Genomic DNA, 19,549 nt, shown 5'->3' on the forward strand with positions numbered 1-19,549 from the left:
GGCGGGACTCTCCTCCTTGCCCTCCGGTTCCACGGAGGCTCCCTCGCTGGTGGGTGATGCAGCCGGCACGCAAACCTGGTCAGACTCGCGCATCTCAGGCTCCGTGGCGACGTTGGTCACACATCCTCGGTGGCTTGGGCTCGCAACGGAGAAGGGCTCGAAGTCTGCAGTGAACTCAAACTGCTTTGTTCCGACCGGAGGGTTCTGGCTAGACACTGGGTCTGGAGTGGGGTTGGTGACGTCCTCCACGGTGAATGCTGATCCACAGGAAACCCACTCCACATAATTGGCGAAGCTCCCTTGAGGAGGTTCCCCGGACAACTGCTCTCGGGTGGTGATGTTAAGTCCCGCACATAGAAATGCGCAGAGGCAGTCGTCCGGGAAAGTTGTCTGAGGCACAAGATCCAGAAAATCTATTAAATGTTCCTCAAGGGAGCTCTTTCCCTGCTCAAGGCAGAGCAGCTTGACTGCAGGGAAGTCCATAATGGAAAAAAAAAAACTAAAACCGAAACAAAACACAGAACAGAGACGATCAAATAGAACTAGGAACACATGTGACTAACGAAAACAAACAGAAGGTCCATGAAAACAAACAGAACCTAATGGTGACATTAAACCCTGCAGTTGAGTTCATCCTCCATCTGCACATCTGTTGATCCGAGAATTACAAATGTTTCTGTTACAGCTTATATTCATTTCTTTATAAGAATTTTTTTTTTGCAAAGAGGGAAATTAGAAACAATGCAGAAGTTAGCAAAAGCGACTGAATATATATTATTTGCTAACCAACTATTTGTTCTAAGCGTTTAAATATTACATGATCTTCTATATCAGGGTTCTATTAGAGTTGTTTTACAAGCACAGCAACTAAAATAATTAGTTCAATATAATGAATAAATAATCTTTTCATTACACCCATATCCATTACACATTTTGATATAATAACTTTGACATAATTTGTTATCATTGCAGTTTTATAGCTGTTGTATATAATATAATAATAATACATATAATTTAATCAAATATTCATAGTAAAGTATTAAAATAGATCCCTGAAAAACCTATATTCGTCATTCTCTAAACAGCCCATTCATCTGAATCATTCACCATCGTCCTGATTACCTTATACAGTCTCACAACATTGTATTTAGTGAAGTAAAGTTCTTTATATATATATATATATATATATATATATATATATATATATATATATATATATATATATATATATATATATATATATATACAGTATATTGCTACTTCTCTTTAGAGAGGACTATAAAACAACTTGACCAAATGCAAATTAACATGATGTTCCAAAGTACTGGAAAAAAATAATGTACAATAAACTTTTAGATACTTTCTTGTTGGTGTGTATTAAGAGAAAGTTTTATGGTATGAAAAATGTTATAATACTAATTAAATTAAACGATAACTGAAGCATAAATTGTTAATGATCTGCTTGTGACTTAAACAGTAACTAATTTTTTTATGAAGCGCAGTGAGAGCATCTATTATCATTTGGATAATTACTGTTATTGAATAATATCAGTCCACAAATCTGACATGATGCAGCCTGGGATCATAAATCATTTACTGTGTTCATTCATTTGGTAAGAGGAGCGCGACTGAGTCTGGTTTCTCCCAATGTTTTTTCTCCGTTTCTGTCAACTGATTGAGTTTGGGTTCCTTGCCACTGTCGCATTTGGCTTGCTTGGTCTAAATTTTTCTTAATATTATCAATTTGACTGCACTGACACAATCAGATGAGAACAAAATTTGAACTCAACTGAGCTGGATATTGACACCATTGTCTTCTGTAGCTTTATAGAGCTCTGAATCTAACTGATGGATTTTGCTGCATCGAAATGGTTATTCAAATGAATTGAATCAACATTGAAATGACTTGAGCTGATAACAACACTATTGTCGTCTCTAGCGCTTCTTTACAACATAATTTGTCTCGTATTTGGTGAAGCTTGCATCATTGACTCTATTTTCCTGCTCGGTGAAGCGGCTTTGAAACAATCTGTATTGTATAAAGCGAGCAATAAAGGTAACTTGACATTGTACTATCAATCACACATTCAATGACAAAAAAAAAAAAAAAAAAAAAAAATATATATATATAGGCCTGCTAAAAAAAAAGCTAAATAAGGAAGCAAATAACTCAAGTCAAGTGAATAAAAAGGAAGACAAATATGCTATATAAGGCTAATGATTCATGATGCTGAATTTATTATTAGGGTACTGGATCTGGTTAGTTAAAGTGAAATCACACAAAATGGCAAAATATATTCATTTGTGCTACTAGTATGATAACAAAAAAAATAGTTTTTTAACTAATATCTTAATACACTATCAGGGCGGAACTACAGATTTGACGGAACCTTTTCTGAACGGAACAGTAATGGGACGCACCGCAAACACTTCCTAATAACACAGCTCGATCATTCATTACATTTAAAACGAACCAAAACATTCCACTTTTTCATGTAGTTTTGACATATGGCTTCAACCATGATTCCGTACACTGTCAATATTAAACTGGCCGCAAGAACACTGACCGGAACCGTTAATTTACAGAACAAGACAGCAGTGGACTGGTGAGTAGCTTTAGCCTCTGCAGACTGTCAACACATTCAATCATGATCTAACCAACAGAGTTTGACGTTTTCAACAACATCATAATCATCATCATCAACAACAACACATTGCTTTTGTAGACATGTGTTTCGTAGGATATATATATATATATATATTTTTTTTTTATGTTGTTGTTGAAAATAATCTCTTAATGTCACCAATGTTGCATTTACTTAATACAAAATACAGTAAAAACAGTAATGTTGTGACATATTATTACAATTTAAATGAACTGGTTTCTGTTGTAATATATTTTACAATGTATTCCTGGTCAAAGCTGAATGTTCAGCATCATTACTCCAGTCTTCAGTGTCACGTGATCCTTCAGAAATCATTTCTAATATGATGATTTGGTTCTAAAGAAACATTTCTCATTATTATCAATGTTAAACACGGTTGTGCTTCCTAATATTTTTGGGAAACTCCCCCCCCCCCCCCCCTTATTTAGCAAAGGCACATTAATTACATTGTTTAAAAAAGGTAGTAAAAACATTTATGAAATTTATAAATATTACATAAAAGTTCCATTTATAATAAATGCTGTTCTTTTGAACTTTATATTTATCAAACAATCCTAAAAAGCATTCACAAAGTATACATATTTTTTTACATCTTACCCCCCCCCCCCAAAAAAAAAACAACAACAAAAAAAACAATTTGAGCAGCTAAAACTGTTATCACCATTGATAATAATAAGAAATTATCTTAGATTGATTTCTGAAGGATCATGTGACTCTGAAGACTGGAGTAATGATGCAGAAAATTCAGCTTTGATCACAGGAATAAATTGTACTTTCAAATATATTACAGAAACCAGTTAATTTGAATTGTAACAATATTTTTCACAGTATTGCTGTTTTTAATGTATTTTTGATCAAATGAATGCAGCCTTAGTGAGATTAAGAGACTATTTTCATAAACATTAAAAACTTTAATGTGTCCAAACGTTTGACTGGTACTGTGCATATACCGAATATGTTTATACTGAACATACTTTGTGTGTGTGTGTGTATATATATATATATATACACTCACCTAAAGGATTATTAGGAACACCTGTTCAATTTCTCATTAATGCAATTATCTAATCAACCAATCACATGGCAGTTGCTTCAATGCATTTAGGGGTGTGGTCCTGGTCAAGACAATCTCCTGAACTCCAAACTGAATGTCAGAATGGGAAAGAAAGGTGATTTAAGCAATTTTGAGCGTGGCATGGTTGTTGGTGCCAGGCGGGCCGGTCTGAGTATTTCACAATCTGCTCAGTTACTGGGATTTTCACGCACAACCATTTCTAGGGTTTACAAAGAATGATGTGAAAAGGGAAAAACATCCAGTGTGCGGCAGTCCTGTGGGCGAAAATGCCTTGTTGATGCTAGAGGTCAGAGGAGAATGGGCCGACTGATTCAAGCTGATAGAAGAGCAACTTTGACTGAAATAACCACTCGTTACAACCGAGGTATGCAGCAAAGCATTTGTGAAGCCACAACACGCACAACCTTGAGGCGGATGGGCTACAACAGCAGAAGACCCCACCGGGTACCACTCATCTCCACTACAAATAGGAAAAAGAGGCTACAATTTGCACAAGCTCACCAAAATTGGACAGTTGAAGACTGGAAAAATGTTGCCTGGTCTGATGAGTCTCGATTTCTGTTAGGGCTGAACGATATTCTGTTTTAACATCGACATCGCAATGTGCGAATGAGCGATAGTCACATCGCCGGAACATGCGATGTGAAGGGTAGTAGCACCCACAGTGTATTAAGAGAACGGTAGCACACAGTAAACACGAGTCAAAATCAGCTATTTGGGACTATTTCGTCTACAAAAAGGAGGATGTTGACCAAAAAGAGGTACTTTTCTGGAGTGTTATAAAGTTGTGGATGGTTGTCTTTTTTAAAAAGTCTTTTATTTTTCGTGTTCGCATTTATGAGGAAATAAATGCGACCGTTATGAAAGCGGCACAGACTGCTTTAAAACTTTCACAGAGACCTCAAACAGAAAGCACAAAGCCTTTCGTTAAAGCGAATTTCGTTTTGTATTAATTGTATATCCAATTTCCTGGAACTACAATATTGCAGGAGCAGCACGCGCTATAGTGCTTTCACATATACTGCGTTTGCAGTTTGTAGGTTAACCGATCCGCGGCTGTACCAGAAACACATACTCACTATTTTTTTATTTCAAATCCAGAAGTTATCAGCAATTTTTATTTAACTCTACATGAACGCGTCACTGCGTCAGCACCGAAAACATAGAGAGAGAGAGAGAGAGAGATTTTGGAATTCTAATTTTGGAATAAAATATTAAGTGGCCTTTTTGTCACTTGTAATGAAGCTTGCTTATTAGTGAAATTATTAATATCATGGAATGGTAATTATTGACTTTAGCCTGGATTGATGGCTCGCAATATCGCAATATATATCGTTGGGAAAAAATATCGCAATGTAAATTTTTTTCCAACATCGTGCAGCCCTAATTTCTGTTGAGACATTCAGATGGTAGAGTCAGACTTTGGCGTAAACAGAATGAGAACATGGATCCATCATGCCTTGTTACCACTGTGCAGGCTGGTGCTGGTGGTGTAATGGTGTGGGGGATGTTTTCTTGGCACACTTTAGGCCCCTTAGTGCCAATTGGGCATCGTTTAAATGCCACGGCCTACCTGAGCATTGTTTCTGACCATGTCCATCCCTTTATGACCACCATGTACCCATCCTCTGATGGCTACTTCCAGCAGGATAATGCACCATGTCACAAAGCTCGAATCATTTCAAATTGGTTTCTTGAACATGACAATGAGTTCACTGTACTAAAATGGCCCCCACAGTCACCAGATCTCAACCCAATAGAGCATCTTTGGGATGTGGTGGAACGGGAGCTTCGTGCCCTGGATGTGCATCCCACAAATCTCCATCAACTGCAAGATGCTATCCTATCAATATGGGCCAACATTTCTAAAGAATGCTTTCAGCACCTTGTTGAATCAATGCCACGTAGAATTAAGGCAGTTCTGAAGGCGAAAGGGGGTCAAACACAGTATTAGTATGGTGTTCCTAATAATCCTTTAGGTGAGTGTATATGAATATATGAATGAGATAGAGAGAGAGCCTATTTATTGTCTTTACATTCATCATAAGTCAGTGCCAAAAAACAGTGTAGTTAATATTACAAGATTACACACATAACACTCTTGTCTGGTTTTCATTAAAATCCATACGCATTGTTGCTAAATTATGAAAAAATGGACAAAGATTTACTGCTTTCCCAATTGTTCCGTTTCAGTTTTTTTAAACTGATAGCTCCAGATCTTTGCATTCAATTTGTATTCTAATATTTAGAAAAATAAGTAAAGTTGTGATAAGTGCTTGTGATGAAGTAGAATGTTGTTACAGTGAAATCAGTGTAGATTGCAGCAGCACACACACAAATCTCTTATTTATTGTTTGCAGTGCTTCAATTTAGACTGCAAATATGCTTGTATGGTTCTGATAGGGTGATACACACACATATAAACATGATTTCTGAGTTTGTTTGGCATTGCTGATAAGGTTTGAGTTGTCACCACCAGTGTTTCAGCCTCCGGTTACTACAGCGGGGAAGTTCCTGTAATAAATGTTTGTTCCTCATTGTTTCAGTTCCTCAATTTACTGGCCATTATTGTCAATCATAATGCATAATTTCTGGGTTTTTTTGGGGGGTGGATTTTGAGTCAGATACATAACTTCATATTTAGAACATTATTAATTCTATCCTACAATACTGTGTTTTTAATTGTCCATTATTTTGTATTTATGAATGGTGTGCTGGATGTCCTGTCAGTTTAGGCCAGTGTGACTGGAAAACATTGAAGTGCTCTGAAACCTTGAAACCCTTACTTCATCAGATCTGGCTTTAGGTTATTATTTTGTTTGTCTTGTGTACTTCAACAGGCTTTGAGTTCTGGCAAAGATACACTTTCCTTTATGATGTCTGTGCTGCGGGGATAGACTAGGTGAATTTAGCAGTCTGACTTATTGAATATTGTTGATAAGGACCACACAATATTGGAAACAACGGACATTGCGATATACTGTTTTACTGCGATATACTGTATATTGCAATATAAAAAACAGTTTCACTAGATGACTTGAATAGTTTTAATTAATCATTCTAGGATTATTGGGGGGATTTTGTAGGGGAGTGCATTGCAAATAATAAACAAAATAAAAGCATAGATAAATACAATAGAACACAGATACTAATGAAATGAACAGTAAAATAACACTGCATAGTCTTCACTGTATACATTGAATATATTTCATCTTTGTTAAAGCTATGAAAGTGATTTTCTCTTTGTATTTTTTTTTTTTTACATTAATGACAGAGAGCAGCAGGAATCTTAGGCTACTGTCACTTTAAGAGCTAATGCACAGATCCAATATAATAATACACATTAATTTTCTTTCTCAAATGTTTATGTTACCGTAAGCCATAAGCGACTATGTTTACGAGGATAGTCGCCGAGACGGGCACTTTATTGTCCATTAAAGCACGCACACACACACACACACACACACACACACACACACGGAAGAGAACAGAATTAGGTGTTCGTGTGCTTTCTGCACGGCTCTGTTGCACTTAAACTGTTTAAACTGACAGGACCTAAAACACGTGCAAATGATAAACTTTCACTCTATGATGGTTAAACTTCGCAATTAATCTGTGAATCGCGTGCGCTTCGAACCGTGGTGCCTGGTCCGAACGGATCACGGATCAGTTACGATCTCTATACCTGACATTGCGTACATCGCTATATAGTTGTTAGACCGATATATCGTGCAGCCCTATCATTGATCCATGCATTTAAAAAAAAAAATACACTACCGTTCAAAAGTTTGGGGTCAATGAGAATTTATTATTTTATTTTTGGGGGGAAAGAAATAAAATACATCAATACTTTTATTCATCAAGGATGCATTAAATTGATCAAAAGTTACAGTAAAGACATTTATAATGTTACATAAGATTCTATTTCAAATAAATGCTGTTCTTTTGAACTTTATATTAATCAAAGTATAAATAAAAATATAAATAACTGTTTTCAACATTGATAATGATCATAAATGTTTCTTGATCATCAAATCATCATATTAGAGTGATTTCTGAAGGATCATTTGACACTGAAGACTGGAGTAAAGTTTAAAAGCATTAAAAATCTTACCGATCCCAAACTTTTGACTGGTAGTGTATTTGTTGATGGCTTGGTTAGATCAACAGTTTAATTGTCATCTGATCATAAAATGTCTGTTTTATGATGTAACCTTAAAATAACCTTAAATTGGTTGAATCTCATGAAACATTCCAATAACGTGCCTGGGTCATATTTCAACCTATTGTAGGACATTTTGTTTAAAGAAAATGAGGATTTATTGGACCATTACATTTTTTGTATTGCAAATGATTTCTAATTTCCCATTCATATCTGTAATGTGAAAAAAAGCATGAAATAGGCTTTTATTATATCAATTGTTTTGTAAATGTATTTGTGCATTAACTGTCCACATTGTTAGATTCACCCTGGTACTGTTTTCATCTTCCTTCTCTCTTTGCTCAGGGGATGGCAGGGTCTGATCGCTCAAGGCTGTCACTCCAGTATCCTCATCATTGACCCAAATACAGCTCAGACCATTCAGGTCCTGGAGAGACACAAAGCCAATGTGGTCAAGGTGGGTTTTAAATATTTGTTCTTCCGTTTGTCACACATTGTTCACTTGACCCAATATAAACGCTGAATAGCAGATGTGTGCTTTTCTTGGTTAATTTGTTGAAACTCTGACAAAATATTCACCATCAGAGAAATTGTTAACCATGGTAACAAGAATCACTGCAAAAGGCTGTCTACACATTTGACCGTCTAAAGCTTTGCAAGTGACGTAATCAAGTTGGTTTCCCTATTCTCTCAAAGAAACGGGGTTCCCATGGTTACAGAACTGGGAATAGGAGGGAATTAGGTGTGGGTGTAATGACCAAAATCGTATGTCACGTTATGAGAAATTATATTTCACTATAACGATATATATCACCATAGAGTCATTTTTGTTATTTTATTAATATTTTTGTTATTACAAATAAGCAAATTACAAACAACAGGACAAATACAATAGAACAAAGATAGAAATGAATGAAACTAAGTTTTCAAGTACAGTATGTTTATTTAACATGTCATGTAGTAAGAAACACTACAGAAATTGAACAATCAAATTCAAAAATAAAACACTGCATAGTCATTACTGAATGTATCATTTGATTCTTATTAAAGATTCAAGAGTTGATGCATCCTGTCACCGTTTAAACGGCCCTGTCAATCATCTAGTCACAGTTAAAATCATCCACACTCAGTTTGATTTAATTTAATTTCCTACAGTATCGGAGAGAATTGTAGTAGCACGTTGATCTGCCAGTTGTGGGTCTTTCATGCGGAGTGTGTTTGTTTGCACAATGATGCATGTAAAAGTTAATGACCAAACGCATCTTTATAAAAGTTCACAATGCTGTTGCTGATGAAAAACAATGTGGATGACATTGAATAATTTTTTTGGGTCAAATTAGATACTGATTATAAATCACTCAAACCTTCATCTAAACGTCTATACTTTTGTTAGAAAAGGTACCAAAAAAAGAAGACCAAAAATCCTCAATCTCTTTGACAAGAAAAAAAAAACAGACTTGTGAGTGTGACTGACAGGAGCCAGAGAACCCATATTACAAGTGACATCTGAACCCGGAAAGAACTTTCTTTTTCCGATTTGTACTTTATTGATTTTCTCATTTGCAAACAAGAAATTATATAAACCCGCATGTACTTAACATAAACAAACAAAAAATCTGTGCATAAAACAACACAGTTAACCAATAAATGGTAACAATATAATAGTAACAACATAAATAATAAATAAATAAATAATACAGTTTGAAAACAACAACAAAAAAAAAAAAAAAAAAAAAAAAGAAAGAAGGGGTGTTGCCAACATAAGTTCCCACTATAATCTAAATCATATTTACCATGACCGTTATTTTTTATTTTATTTTCGTCCTGCCACATGTTGCTACTACTGTGGGTTACAGAAATGCAAAAACTTTCCCCATTTATCAAAATATACATCAATCCTCCCGTGCACACTATAGGAGAGTTTTTCAAAGGCTGCGACCTGCCCTAAATCTGAAAGCCACTCAAAAATCGGAGGTCTTCCGGAAGATTTCCAGTTTTTTACAATAACACGTCTGCCCAGCATAATGCAGCTCTGTATCCACTGTGATTCATTTTTTTTAACATGACTTAAAGGCCTAGGGTCACCAAGAATGTATAAACTAGGACAGAAATCATACTGAGTCTGTGATATCTTTAAAATATAGTCATGTATCTCTCTCCAGAAATACTGGACTTCTGAGCATTGCCATAAGACATGAAATAGGTTGCCTTCCTCTCTCTGGCATCGCCAACATTCAGGATTATCCTTAAAACCTGCTATAAACAACCTTCTGGGTGTCCAGTAGAATCTGTGTAAAATTTTGAATTGTATGAGACGCGTTCTAATATCTCTAGACATCAATTTTAAATTACCAATGATCCTCCCCCATTCCTCATCTTCAAATGAGCATCCCAAGTCTTTTTCCCAATTTATCTTAACCGCAGAGCTAATATTTTGGCCCATCTGACTAATAAGTAAGGAATAATATTTAGATGCCTCGTGACCAGTGCCCACAATATTCCGGATCATCTTGAGAATGTTTTTACCCCTGGGAACATAAGAGGGGGAGGCAAAAATGCTTTGGAGCATATGTCTCATCTGAAGATATCTCCAGAATTGATCATTAGACAAGATGAATTTTTGTTTAAGTCTTCCAAAAGACATCAATGCATCATCCTCAAAAAGATCTTCCAGAACATTGATATTTTTATTTACCCATTCTTTCCAAAACACAGGTGATCCACCTATTAACAACTTTGGATTGGCCCAAATAGCAGACGAAGTGCTTAGAAAGGGGTCAACCCCTAAAATACAAGAAGTTTTTTTCCAGACTGTTTGTAGATGGGAAATAATTGGATGATTGCGCACTGATAGTGGTAGTTTTGTTATCAGCAAGGACTCAAATGGTAAATGTGGACAAACAGATTTTTCCATGGCTAACCATGGCGGAGCTCGCTCTGGAGGTAACATCCATTGTCCCAGGTGCCTCAAACCAAATGCAAAATGATACAAAGATATCTTGGGGAGACCCAGTCCTCCTCTCTCAACTGGTAGCTGCAATTTCTCTAGCCGCATTCGAGGCTTCTTCCCATTCCACAAAAACTGTTTGCATATCCTATCAAATATACTAAAATATTTTGAATGGACAGAGATGGGCAGTGAGCTTAAAACATAATTAATTTTAGGTATGGAGTTCATTTTAAGTACATTCACCTTGCCCCAAAGGGAAAGAAAAAGTGGTGCCCATCTTGCTGTGTCAGCTGAAATTTTTTCTACAAGGGGGTCAAGATTGACTTTAGCAATATCCTTCAACTGATGGGGGAAAGTAATTCCTAAATATAGAATGCCCTTGTCAGGCCATTTAAATGCACAGGTCTGAAACAATGACTTTGGACAATAAGCAGTCAGGGGTAAAGCCTCTGACTTGGACCAATTGACCTTGTACCCAGAAATCTTTGAGAAATTATTTATCATACTAAGTAGTGCTGGAAGTGAATTAGCTGGGTCCGTGACAAAAAGCAATATATCATCAGCATAGAGCATAATTTTCTGAGTTGAGCCCCCCACAACTACCCCAGGGAAGCTGGCATTTCCTCGTATTGCCACAGCTAATGGTTCCAATGCCAAACAGAAAAGTAAAGGGGAGAGTGGACACCCCTGACGTGTGCCCCGACCCAGTCTGAAGTATGGAGAAATGACACCGTTGGTTTGCACAGCAGCCTCTGGATGTTTATATAAGAGCTTGACCCATTTTATAAATATCGGGCCAATTCCAAAAGCTTCTAATGTTGTGAACAAATAAGGCCACTCAACACAATCAAAGGCCTTCTCGGCGTCAAGTGACACCGCAGCAATAGGAGAGTTATCGTTCCTAACGGCCCACATAACATTAATGAAGCGTCTGATATTATCAGAAGAGTGCCTATTTTGTATAAAGCCGACCTGATCAGGATGTATTACAGTCGAAATGACTTTTTGTAAACGGTTGGCAAGAATTTTAGAGAGTATTTTGACGTCTAGAGGAATCAATGAAATTGGTCGGTAGCTGGAACAGTCGGTTGGGTTCTTTCCCTTCTTTAAAATGACTGAGATCAAAGCCTGGTACAAAGTTGGGGGTAGTACTTGCCTGTTGAAAGCCTCCTCATACATATCTTTTAATAAGGGTGTTAATTCTGAGTAGTAACATTTAAAAAATTCGGCTGTAAACCCGTCTGGTCCTGGAGCCTTCCCTGTTGGTAAATTCTTAATCACTTCTGAAATTTCATCCTCTGTTATGGGAGAATCCAAGAGATCCCGTTGATTCTCACTGAGAAATGGTATATTAAGTCCACCAAGGAAGTTTTTTATTCCTTCCTCAGAGGAACTACTGCTAGAAGTGTATAAATTTAGATAGAAATCCCTAAATGCGGCATTAATATCCATGGACTTAGTTACAAGGCATCTCCCAGGGGGTTGAATAGCACATATTGAGGTAGAGGATTCCCTATGTTTAATATATCTAGCCAGCATTTTCCCTGCTTTATCTCCAGATTCAAAGGATTTTTGTCTAATTCTGAACAAGTCAAATTCAACCTTCTGAGTCAGGATATTATTATATTGATACTTTAGTTGTACTAAGAGTCTAAGATTACCATTGTTCATTTTCTGTTTCAAATTATTTTCTGCTTCTTTAATCCGCCCCTCTAGTTCAGACAACTTATTGCGCTCTAACTTTTTCTTAGCTGAGGCGTACTGTATAATGACCCCTCTAACATATGCTTTAAGCGCCTCCCATGCCACTCCTACTGATGGAGCTGAATTTAGATTAGTAGATAAATAAAAATCAATTTGTTCTTTGAGTAAATCTTTAAATGCTGGAATATGTAACAAAGTGGAATTTAACCTCCATCTGTATGATCTTTTAATAATGTCCAATGGCATAAGATCCAGGAATACTGGTGCATGGTCTGAAATCAATATGTTGCCAATTGTACATTTTAGCAGGGAGGGTACAATGTTTTTAGAAATAAAAAAATAATCAATACGTGAATATGTGCTATGTGGTGATGAAAAGAAAGTATAATCTCTACTAGATGGATTAAGCAACCTCCAAGCATCAATGAGGCCCAAAGAAGTACACACTTGTTTTAACATTGAGGCTGATCTAGGGGTCCGGGTGCTGCCCGAATGACTGCGATCTAAAATAGCATCTACTACCACATTCATATCTCCTGCCCATATGATCGGATAGTCACCTAGATCACTCAGAATGCCTTCTAACGTGGCAAAAAAAATGGGGTCATCACTGTTTGGAGCATATGTATTGGCCAGAATATGTGGTTTCCCTTGTAACTCTGCCAGTGTAACTATGATCCTACCTTCCTTATCATGCTTTTCCTTTATACATTTAAACTGCAAGTTTTTATTCACCAGAGTGATTACTCCTCTACTCTGACTGGAGCCGGTGCTGAAAAAGACATGTCCAACCCAATCTTTGCATAATTTCTGTGACTCCTGTTCAGATAAGTGGGTTTCTTGTAGAAAAATAATATCAAGTTTTCTACACTTCAGACTGACAAGCACCTTTTTCCTTTTAATAGGATTCCCCAAACCTTTAACATTCCATGTGGCAAGACGTAGATTACAACTATTTTGGACTGACTTGGCCAGTTATAAAAAATGTATTACTGATAATCTTAGGAACCCTAACATGAAAGTGCAAACTGAACTGAACCAACCCCCAAACAAAAATAAAAAAACAAAGAACAAAAAAACAAAAATGCAAACGAACACCTTTGTCCGTGACTGCACGTTGAATGTGGTACATAGCTGTCACTGCTGGCAGCACTACATAGCTACAGATAACTGACAACTGAGATCTAAATGCTAAAATAATAAAAGTTATTATATTATTATTCCCTTATTCCCTTAAAAAAAAAAAAGGTTATAAAAAAATTAACTATAGGCGAATTATAACAGGACCATGTAATACAAATGGGAGGCCCGCAAAACCAACATCTGGACGTAACTTATTTGTTTAGGCCCAGTTCAACAACGGTCCTTTAAATATTGTGCCATTTGTAATATACATCCAAAATAATATTACCTTGGTAGTCAGAAAAAAAAGTGTCTCCAGCAGGGTAAAACAAGAAAAATGCAGTCAGTTATTCAGGCCAGTGAAACCGCGTAAACAAAATAACGCCATTAGGTAGTATAGCCGGTGCTCAAAGACTACGAATAAAGGCCAGAGCTTTCTTGGGATCATTAAATCGTTTAGGACCGTCTTTTAAATCGATCCTTAGCGTAGCTGGAAAGAGCAAAGCAAATTTGATCTGACGATCGTGTAGAGCTTTTTTGCATTCCTTAAAGGCGTTCCGTTTCTCCTGTGTAATCTTCGAAAAATCAGGGAATATCAGGATGGAATTGCCGTTCCATTGAAGCTGTCTCTTCTCTCTGGAAGCCCGTAGAATCAGATCCCTCGTTCCGGAACGCATGAATCTAGCAATAACTGCTCGAGGTCTTTCGTTCGGCAGAGGTCTAGGGGCAAGTGCTCTGTGCGCGCGTTCAATATCCCAGCCATGTGATGGAGTTGGCATACCTAGTATCTGAGGTAGCATCTCTTCGAGGAAAGCCTCCATGTCTGTCCCTTCGTTGCCCTCCGGTATTCCTAGAAATCGCAGGTTATTGCGTCTGCTTCTATCTTCCATGTCCGTGATCTTATCTCGAAGCACCTCAATTTCGGCCATCCGAGCGGGGGGGTTGGATTGCAGATCCCTGTCATTTGCCTCCAGAAATTCCACTCTCGCTTCGACATCGCTGATTCTTTCCATTAGTGCTGACAGTTTCCCTTCCATAGAAGTGGTGGCCTTGCGAATCTCTTTCAAGCTTTGCATTTCCTCGGACATTTGTTTTAGTATGTTAAAAATACTCGCGATGTCCTCGGCTACCTTCCCCTTGCTCGCGGCGGGGTTGTCAGAGTTCGTTGGAGAAACTGATGCGTTGTCATCTCCGGCGCCATTTGGGGTCGCATCGCCGCCTCTTAGGGCCTTTTTTATGCTCGATTGCACTGTTTTCTGCTTACAGGCCATTTTCTGTAACTTTAGACTTTTCCCAACTTCTTCCAGAAGAAAAGTTGTCGAATTAACCGTTTAGGATTATAAGTAAGGATAAATAAAATGTGCCGCTACAAGCGGTGTTAAACTACGCTGCCATCCACCTCGACCGCGTCACGTGACTCCGGAAAGAACTTTCTTAGTTTGACATTTGTGAAATAAGTTGTATGGAAAACCTTAAATTGATTCAGACTTATTCTGGCACTGGATGACGAAGAATTAACCCTGACACCACCATTCAAAGCTACGTCCAAGTCCCGTCTCCCATCGATCTTTAAACTGAGAGGTAGATAGCAAAAGAAGGAAGAATTACGATCTATAAAACACAGAGCCATGTTTATGTGTTAGGAAGTTCTCATATAGAGAAGATTCAGACAAATCTGGAAAGGAAGATGAACTAAATTATGCACTTGGTAAATTAGACCTTGGTATATTCAAAAATAAAATAAAATCAAGGTCAGAAAAAGATGCAAAAACTCCACCAATCAATAAATCAGAAAAACATGAAAGTCCTTTTCCCATAAAACAAAAGCTGTGAGAGCACAAACAGATTGCTATTGCAAACAAGACCATAGAGAGAAGAAGCAGCGAGTGTAAAATGTTATTTAAATTGCCTCCAAATCCTAAGAGAAGAGCAGTCAACTGAATTTGTAGAGTAATTTGAGGGACGACTAGATAGGATTGTGCTTCTTACCCTTCACCGATCAATATGAGGATAATTATACAACTGTGAATTTTGCTAATATTTGCCACCCAGCAATTAACCAAAAAATAATGAACCTGGGAAAAAAATGAATCTGCCTTGCCATAAAGCATCTGATCATAGCATTGTGCGGATATGTTTGCACGAGCTCTGCAATTCAGCACTCCAGTCACATTACATTTATACAAATAGATTTCATGAAAGCAAGCAGCTTCACAGTATTAAACACGAAAAACCAGTCTCAGTATTGCTTTCTATTAGAATGACAACTTAAATTTCTGCTATAAAGCAGCTCTCCTGTGTGTTCATGTCTCGCGTCTGACCTCGACGACTGAACAGAAGAAATGAGCCGGAGATTTCCACGACAAAGAAGGCGGAGCCTCTTATAGCCTCATGCCAAAACTGACAATTCGTATCATTGTGGAATATTGCAGTATTTATTATAAATGATTTATCCGTGCACATCATTATTTTTTTTAATTCATGTGACTCGTACTCTTGAATCAAAATAACTTCCCCTCCCTCTTGCCGCAACTATTCTCTTCGCTGGTCACTCAACCTGTCACTCACATGAGATCCACCAATAGCAAACCACAACCATCCAAAATCATTTCCCGCCCCACATTTTTTCTTGCTTGAGAAGCCATTTCACTCGGGTATATAGGGAAGAAACAGTCACAATAAGGAAGAAAAGGATATTGCAACCTCTGTTTCATGGCGACTTTCAAGACATAACCCACTGTGTTTTCATGAATACTCCACACGATGGCCATTTTGACATAATTGTGTGTGTTTTTGACCATTCAAGTGCAATATGTCTTGAAAGAGAACTGAATTTCGGGATCGCATGGCACAGCTGACTCGATTGTGCAAAAAAGCATTCACTGAATGTAATCATAATTCATCATAAACAGAATTAGAAGACATCCTGAAGTAACTGTGGTCATTGCAGACAGCAGAGGCTGGTATCTTTACTCAGTGTTGTGTTGCAGTGCTGACTGAGAGGCTGTAGTTTATTCGAGCTGGTCTGTGTGACTGCAGGCTGCTTGACTCATGAGTTATAGCCTTCAAAGAAGCCTGCATTTGCCAGCAGTAGGGAGCCCTGCTCTCTGACTTTGTTTTCCTTCCCCGCTGTGTGCTTTCATAGTTTATACCATGTGACCACCACCATAGCTGCAAAAATGCAGGCCTATCCACTTTATTCTGCAATGTAGAAGTAAAATATTTCCTATGAATGTACAAAACCTCTGATTCATTAGGCACCTTAGGGAAATATCTAGATGAATAACAAAGTGCAGTAAACGGTAAAAGTATTTGTGCTACAAATCTGTGTGTTTATGATTGCTACAATACATTAAGATAATATAAGAAGTAACAGTTTGCAATATCGAGCCGTTTTGTAAAGCCAAAAATAACTGGAAATGACATTCAAGTTACAAATGTCTGTGCCCACTCTGGCATTACAAATATGGTGGATAAAAGAGCATAATAATATAATATAAATAATAATAAAAAAAGCATAATATTTAATATGTGAAGCCACATTGATGTACTACATTTACTCTGATGTACTGGTCTTTAGCACTTGTGTTTTATTGGTTGTTCATCCAGTCCCTAAGGATTTCATTGTTGTGTTTAGGGCTGTCATAATTCCTCGATTAAATTCAAGAACTCAATTAAAATAAAAAAAACTCAATTGCAATTTACCCGGCAAAATACCGTAATCGCCGCATTAAGGATGAGAATCCATGAACCACATTATTAAAATTTTTTATAAGGCTGCACGATAAATTTAAACCATTTAAAAATCATAATATAGCATAGTGCTATAGTGTGATTCAATTAAATAAGTGTATACAGGGCCTAAACCTAGCTTTTTGCTACACCTGCCAATGGCTGGTGATTTAAGAAAATTACCGGCCATGAAACGTTTTAGGCAAGAACAGGCAGTAATGACACCAACATTTTAGATACCAGTGAAAATACTCAATTATCTAGTCCAACTTCGATAATTTCGAATAGTAATTAGTAATTAACTATTATAAATAATATAAATTTAAAACATTATTAATAAGTAAACAGTCAAAAATAAAATAACAACAAATAATTCAATTAATGCAATAGCACAAAGATACAAATGAAATAAACCGTGCTTTATTAGGTAGGTTTTTCAAGTAGGTCTGACAGTAATTTTCAGCTTTATTTTTAGAAATTTAATCAAATGTAAAATAACACTGCATAGTCTTCACTGTATGAATTAGACATACATAAATCCTTAATTAAATTTACAAAAGTTATTCAGTCATGAGCAGTGAGTGATTTTCTCTGTATTTTGTTGTTTGGTTAACATTGGTTAACAAGGGTTAGTTCACCCAAAAATGAAAATATTCTCATCATTTACTCTCCCTCAAGTTGTTCCAAACTGGTATGAATTTCTATTTTCTGCTGAACACAAAAGAAGATATTTTGAAGAATATGGATAACCAAATAGTTGATGGGTCCCATTGACTTCCATAGTATGTGAAAACAAATTCCCCTGGAAGTCACTGGGATCCATCAACTGGTTGGCTTGCAGGCTGTAAAGGCTAGAAACTAGCATTTTTTTAATGAAAAATAGCCGCCTACATATTTAGAAACAATAGCTACAACATGACACATCTGTAACACAAGTCTATGGGCCTAGCGAAAAATCTATTCCCTTAACAGATCTTTAGAAATTCTACAAGTTAGTCAAAATGTACCATGATAGCTTTTACTAGAATAAAACGTGCTAACTAAGAGTGGTCATGAGTAGTTTAAAAAGCTTTTTCATTTATGTTGGTTAGAGCCCGACCGATATATCGGCAGGCCGATATTATCGGCCGATATTAGGCATTTTCAAAACTATCGGTATCGGCATTTATAACGGCCGATAAATGAATATTTCAAAAATAAAATAAAAACGGACGAAACACCCTTCAACCATGTTATGAGTGTTGGCGTTGTATAGTTTGTCCACCAGAGGGCACTCTACACCGTCCCTGTTGGCAACACTCGTGTACAACGCGCCACACATTCTGCAACCTGCTGATCCAGCCCGAGTCGGGCAGAGAGAACCGCGAGTGAGATCAGCGGTGAACTGTGTTCATGGTGAGTTGGTCACGACTCACGAGACATACATTGCTTGAATAACAATTAAAAGAACATCCCTATCAGTTCTCTTAACTCAAATAAGGATGACAAAATTCGTGACTATCATGTCCAGTTTTGCTGCGGTTAAATAAGCCGAGAGTGAAGCGGAACAACGCGACGTAGGCTATATTCACATAAAATGTTAACACTGCAGTTCACAAAAGTTATCTTTCGAGTATTATTGTGCTAATACTGTTAAATACACACAAGATTTACATAAACAAAGTCGGTTGTCTGAAGTAAAGGCAAAAATTAAGAGAAAATCTGCTTGTCAAATGCGTGTACATTAGACGTGTCGTGCTCAGCTCTTAAAGAGACAGTAGCAATTGTAAACACATTGCCGCTTGTCCTTAAAGGGATAGTTCACCCAATAATAAAAATGATCTCATTATTTACAGGCACTCTAATGTTGTTCCAACTGTATTAATTTCCTTCTAATATTTTTCTAATATTAATAGTTTGAAGAATGTGGGTAACCAAACAGTAGCTGGTCCCCATTGACTTCCAAAGGAGAAAAATATACTATGGAAGTCACTGGGGTACATCAACTGTTTGGTTACCCACATTCATCCAAATAACTTATTTTCAACAGAAGAAAAAACACATAAATAATATTGCTACTGTATTATAATATACACATAAATAATATCGGCCGATATATCGGTATCTGGCTTTTTTTATCGGTATCGGCATCGGCGCCC

The 19,549-nt window shown here is 37.0% G+C and overlaps 1 protein-coding gene across 1 annotated transcript in view; it reads left to right on the forward strand.

Moving 5' to 3' along the window:
• Positions 1-2,382: 2,382 nt before the first annotated feature.
• Positions 2,383-19,549, forward strand: part of wdr11 (WD repeat domain 11) — a 113,598-nt gene continuing 96,431 nt past the window's right edge. The window contains exons 1-2 of the mRNA XM_081351297.1: positions 2,383-2,606; positions 8,249-8,360. Of these exons, the coding sequence (XP_081207423.1) occupies positions 2,509-2,606; positions 8,249-8,360 (210 nt within the window). The 5' untranslated portion in view covers positions 2,383-2,508. The remainder of the gene's footprint in view (positions 2,607-8,248; positions 8,361-19,549) is intronic.

Source organism: Scardinius erythrophthalmus (assembly GCF_964197995.2).
Source record: "Scardinius erythrophthalmus genome assembly, chromosome: 21".
Taxonomy (NCBI): Eukaryota; Metazoa; Chordata; class Actinopteri; order Cypriniformes; family Leuciscidae; genus Scardinius; species Scardinius erythrophthalmus.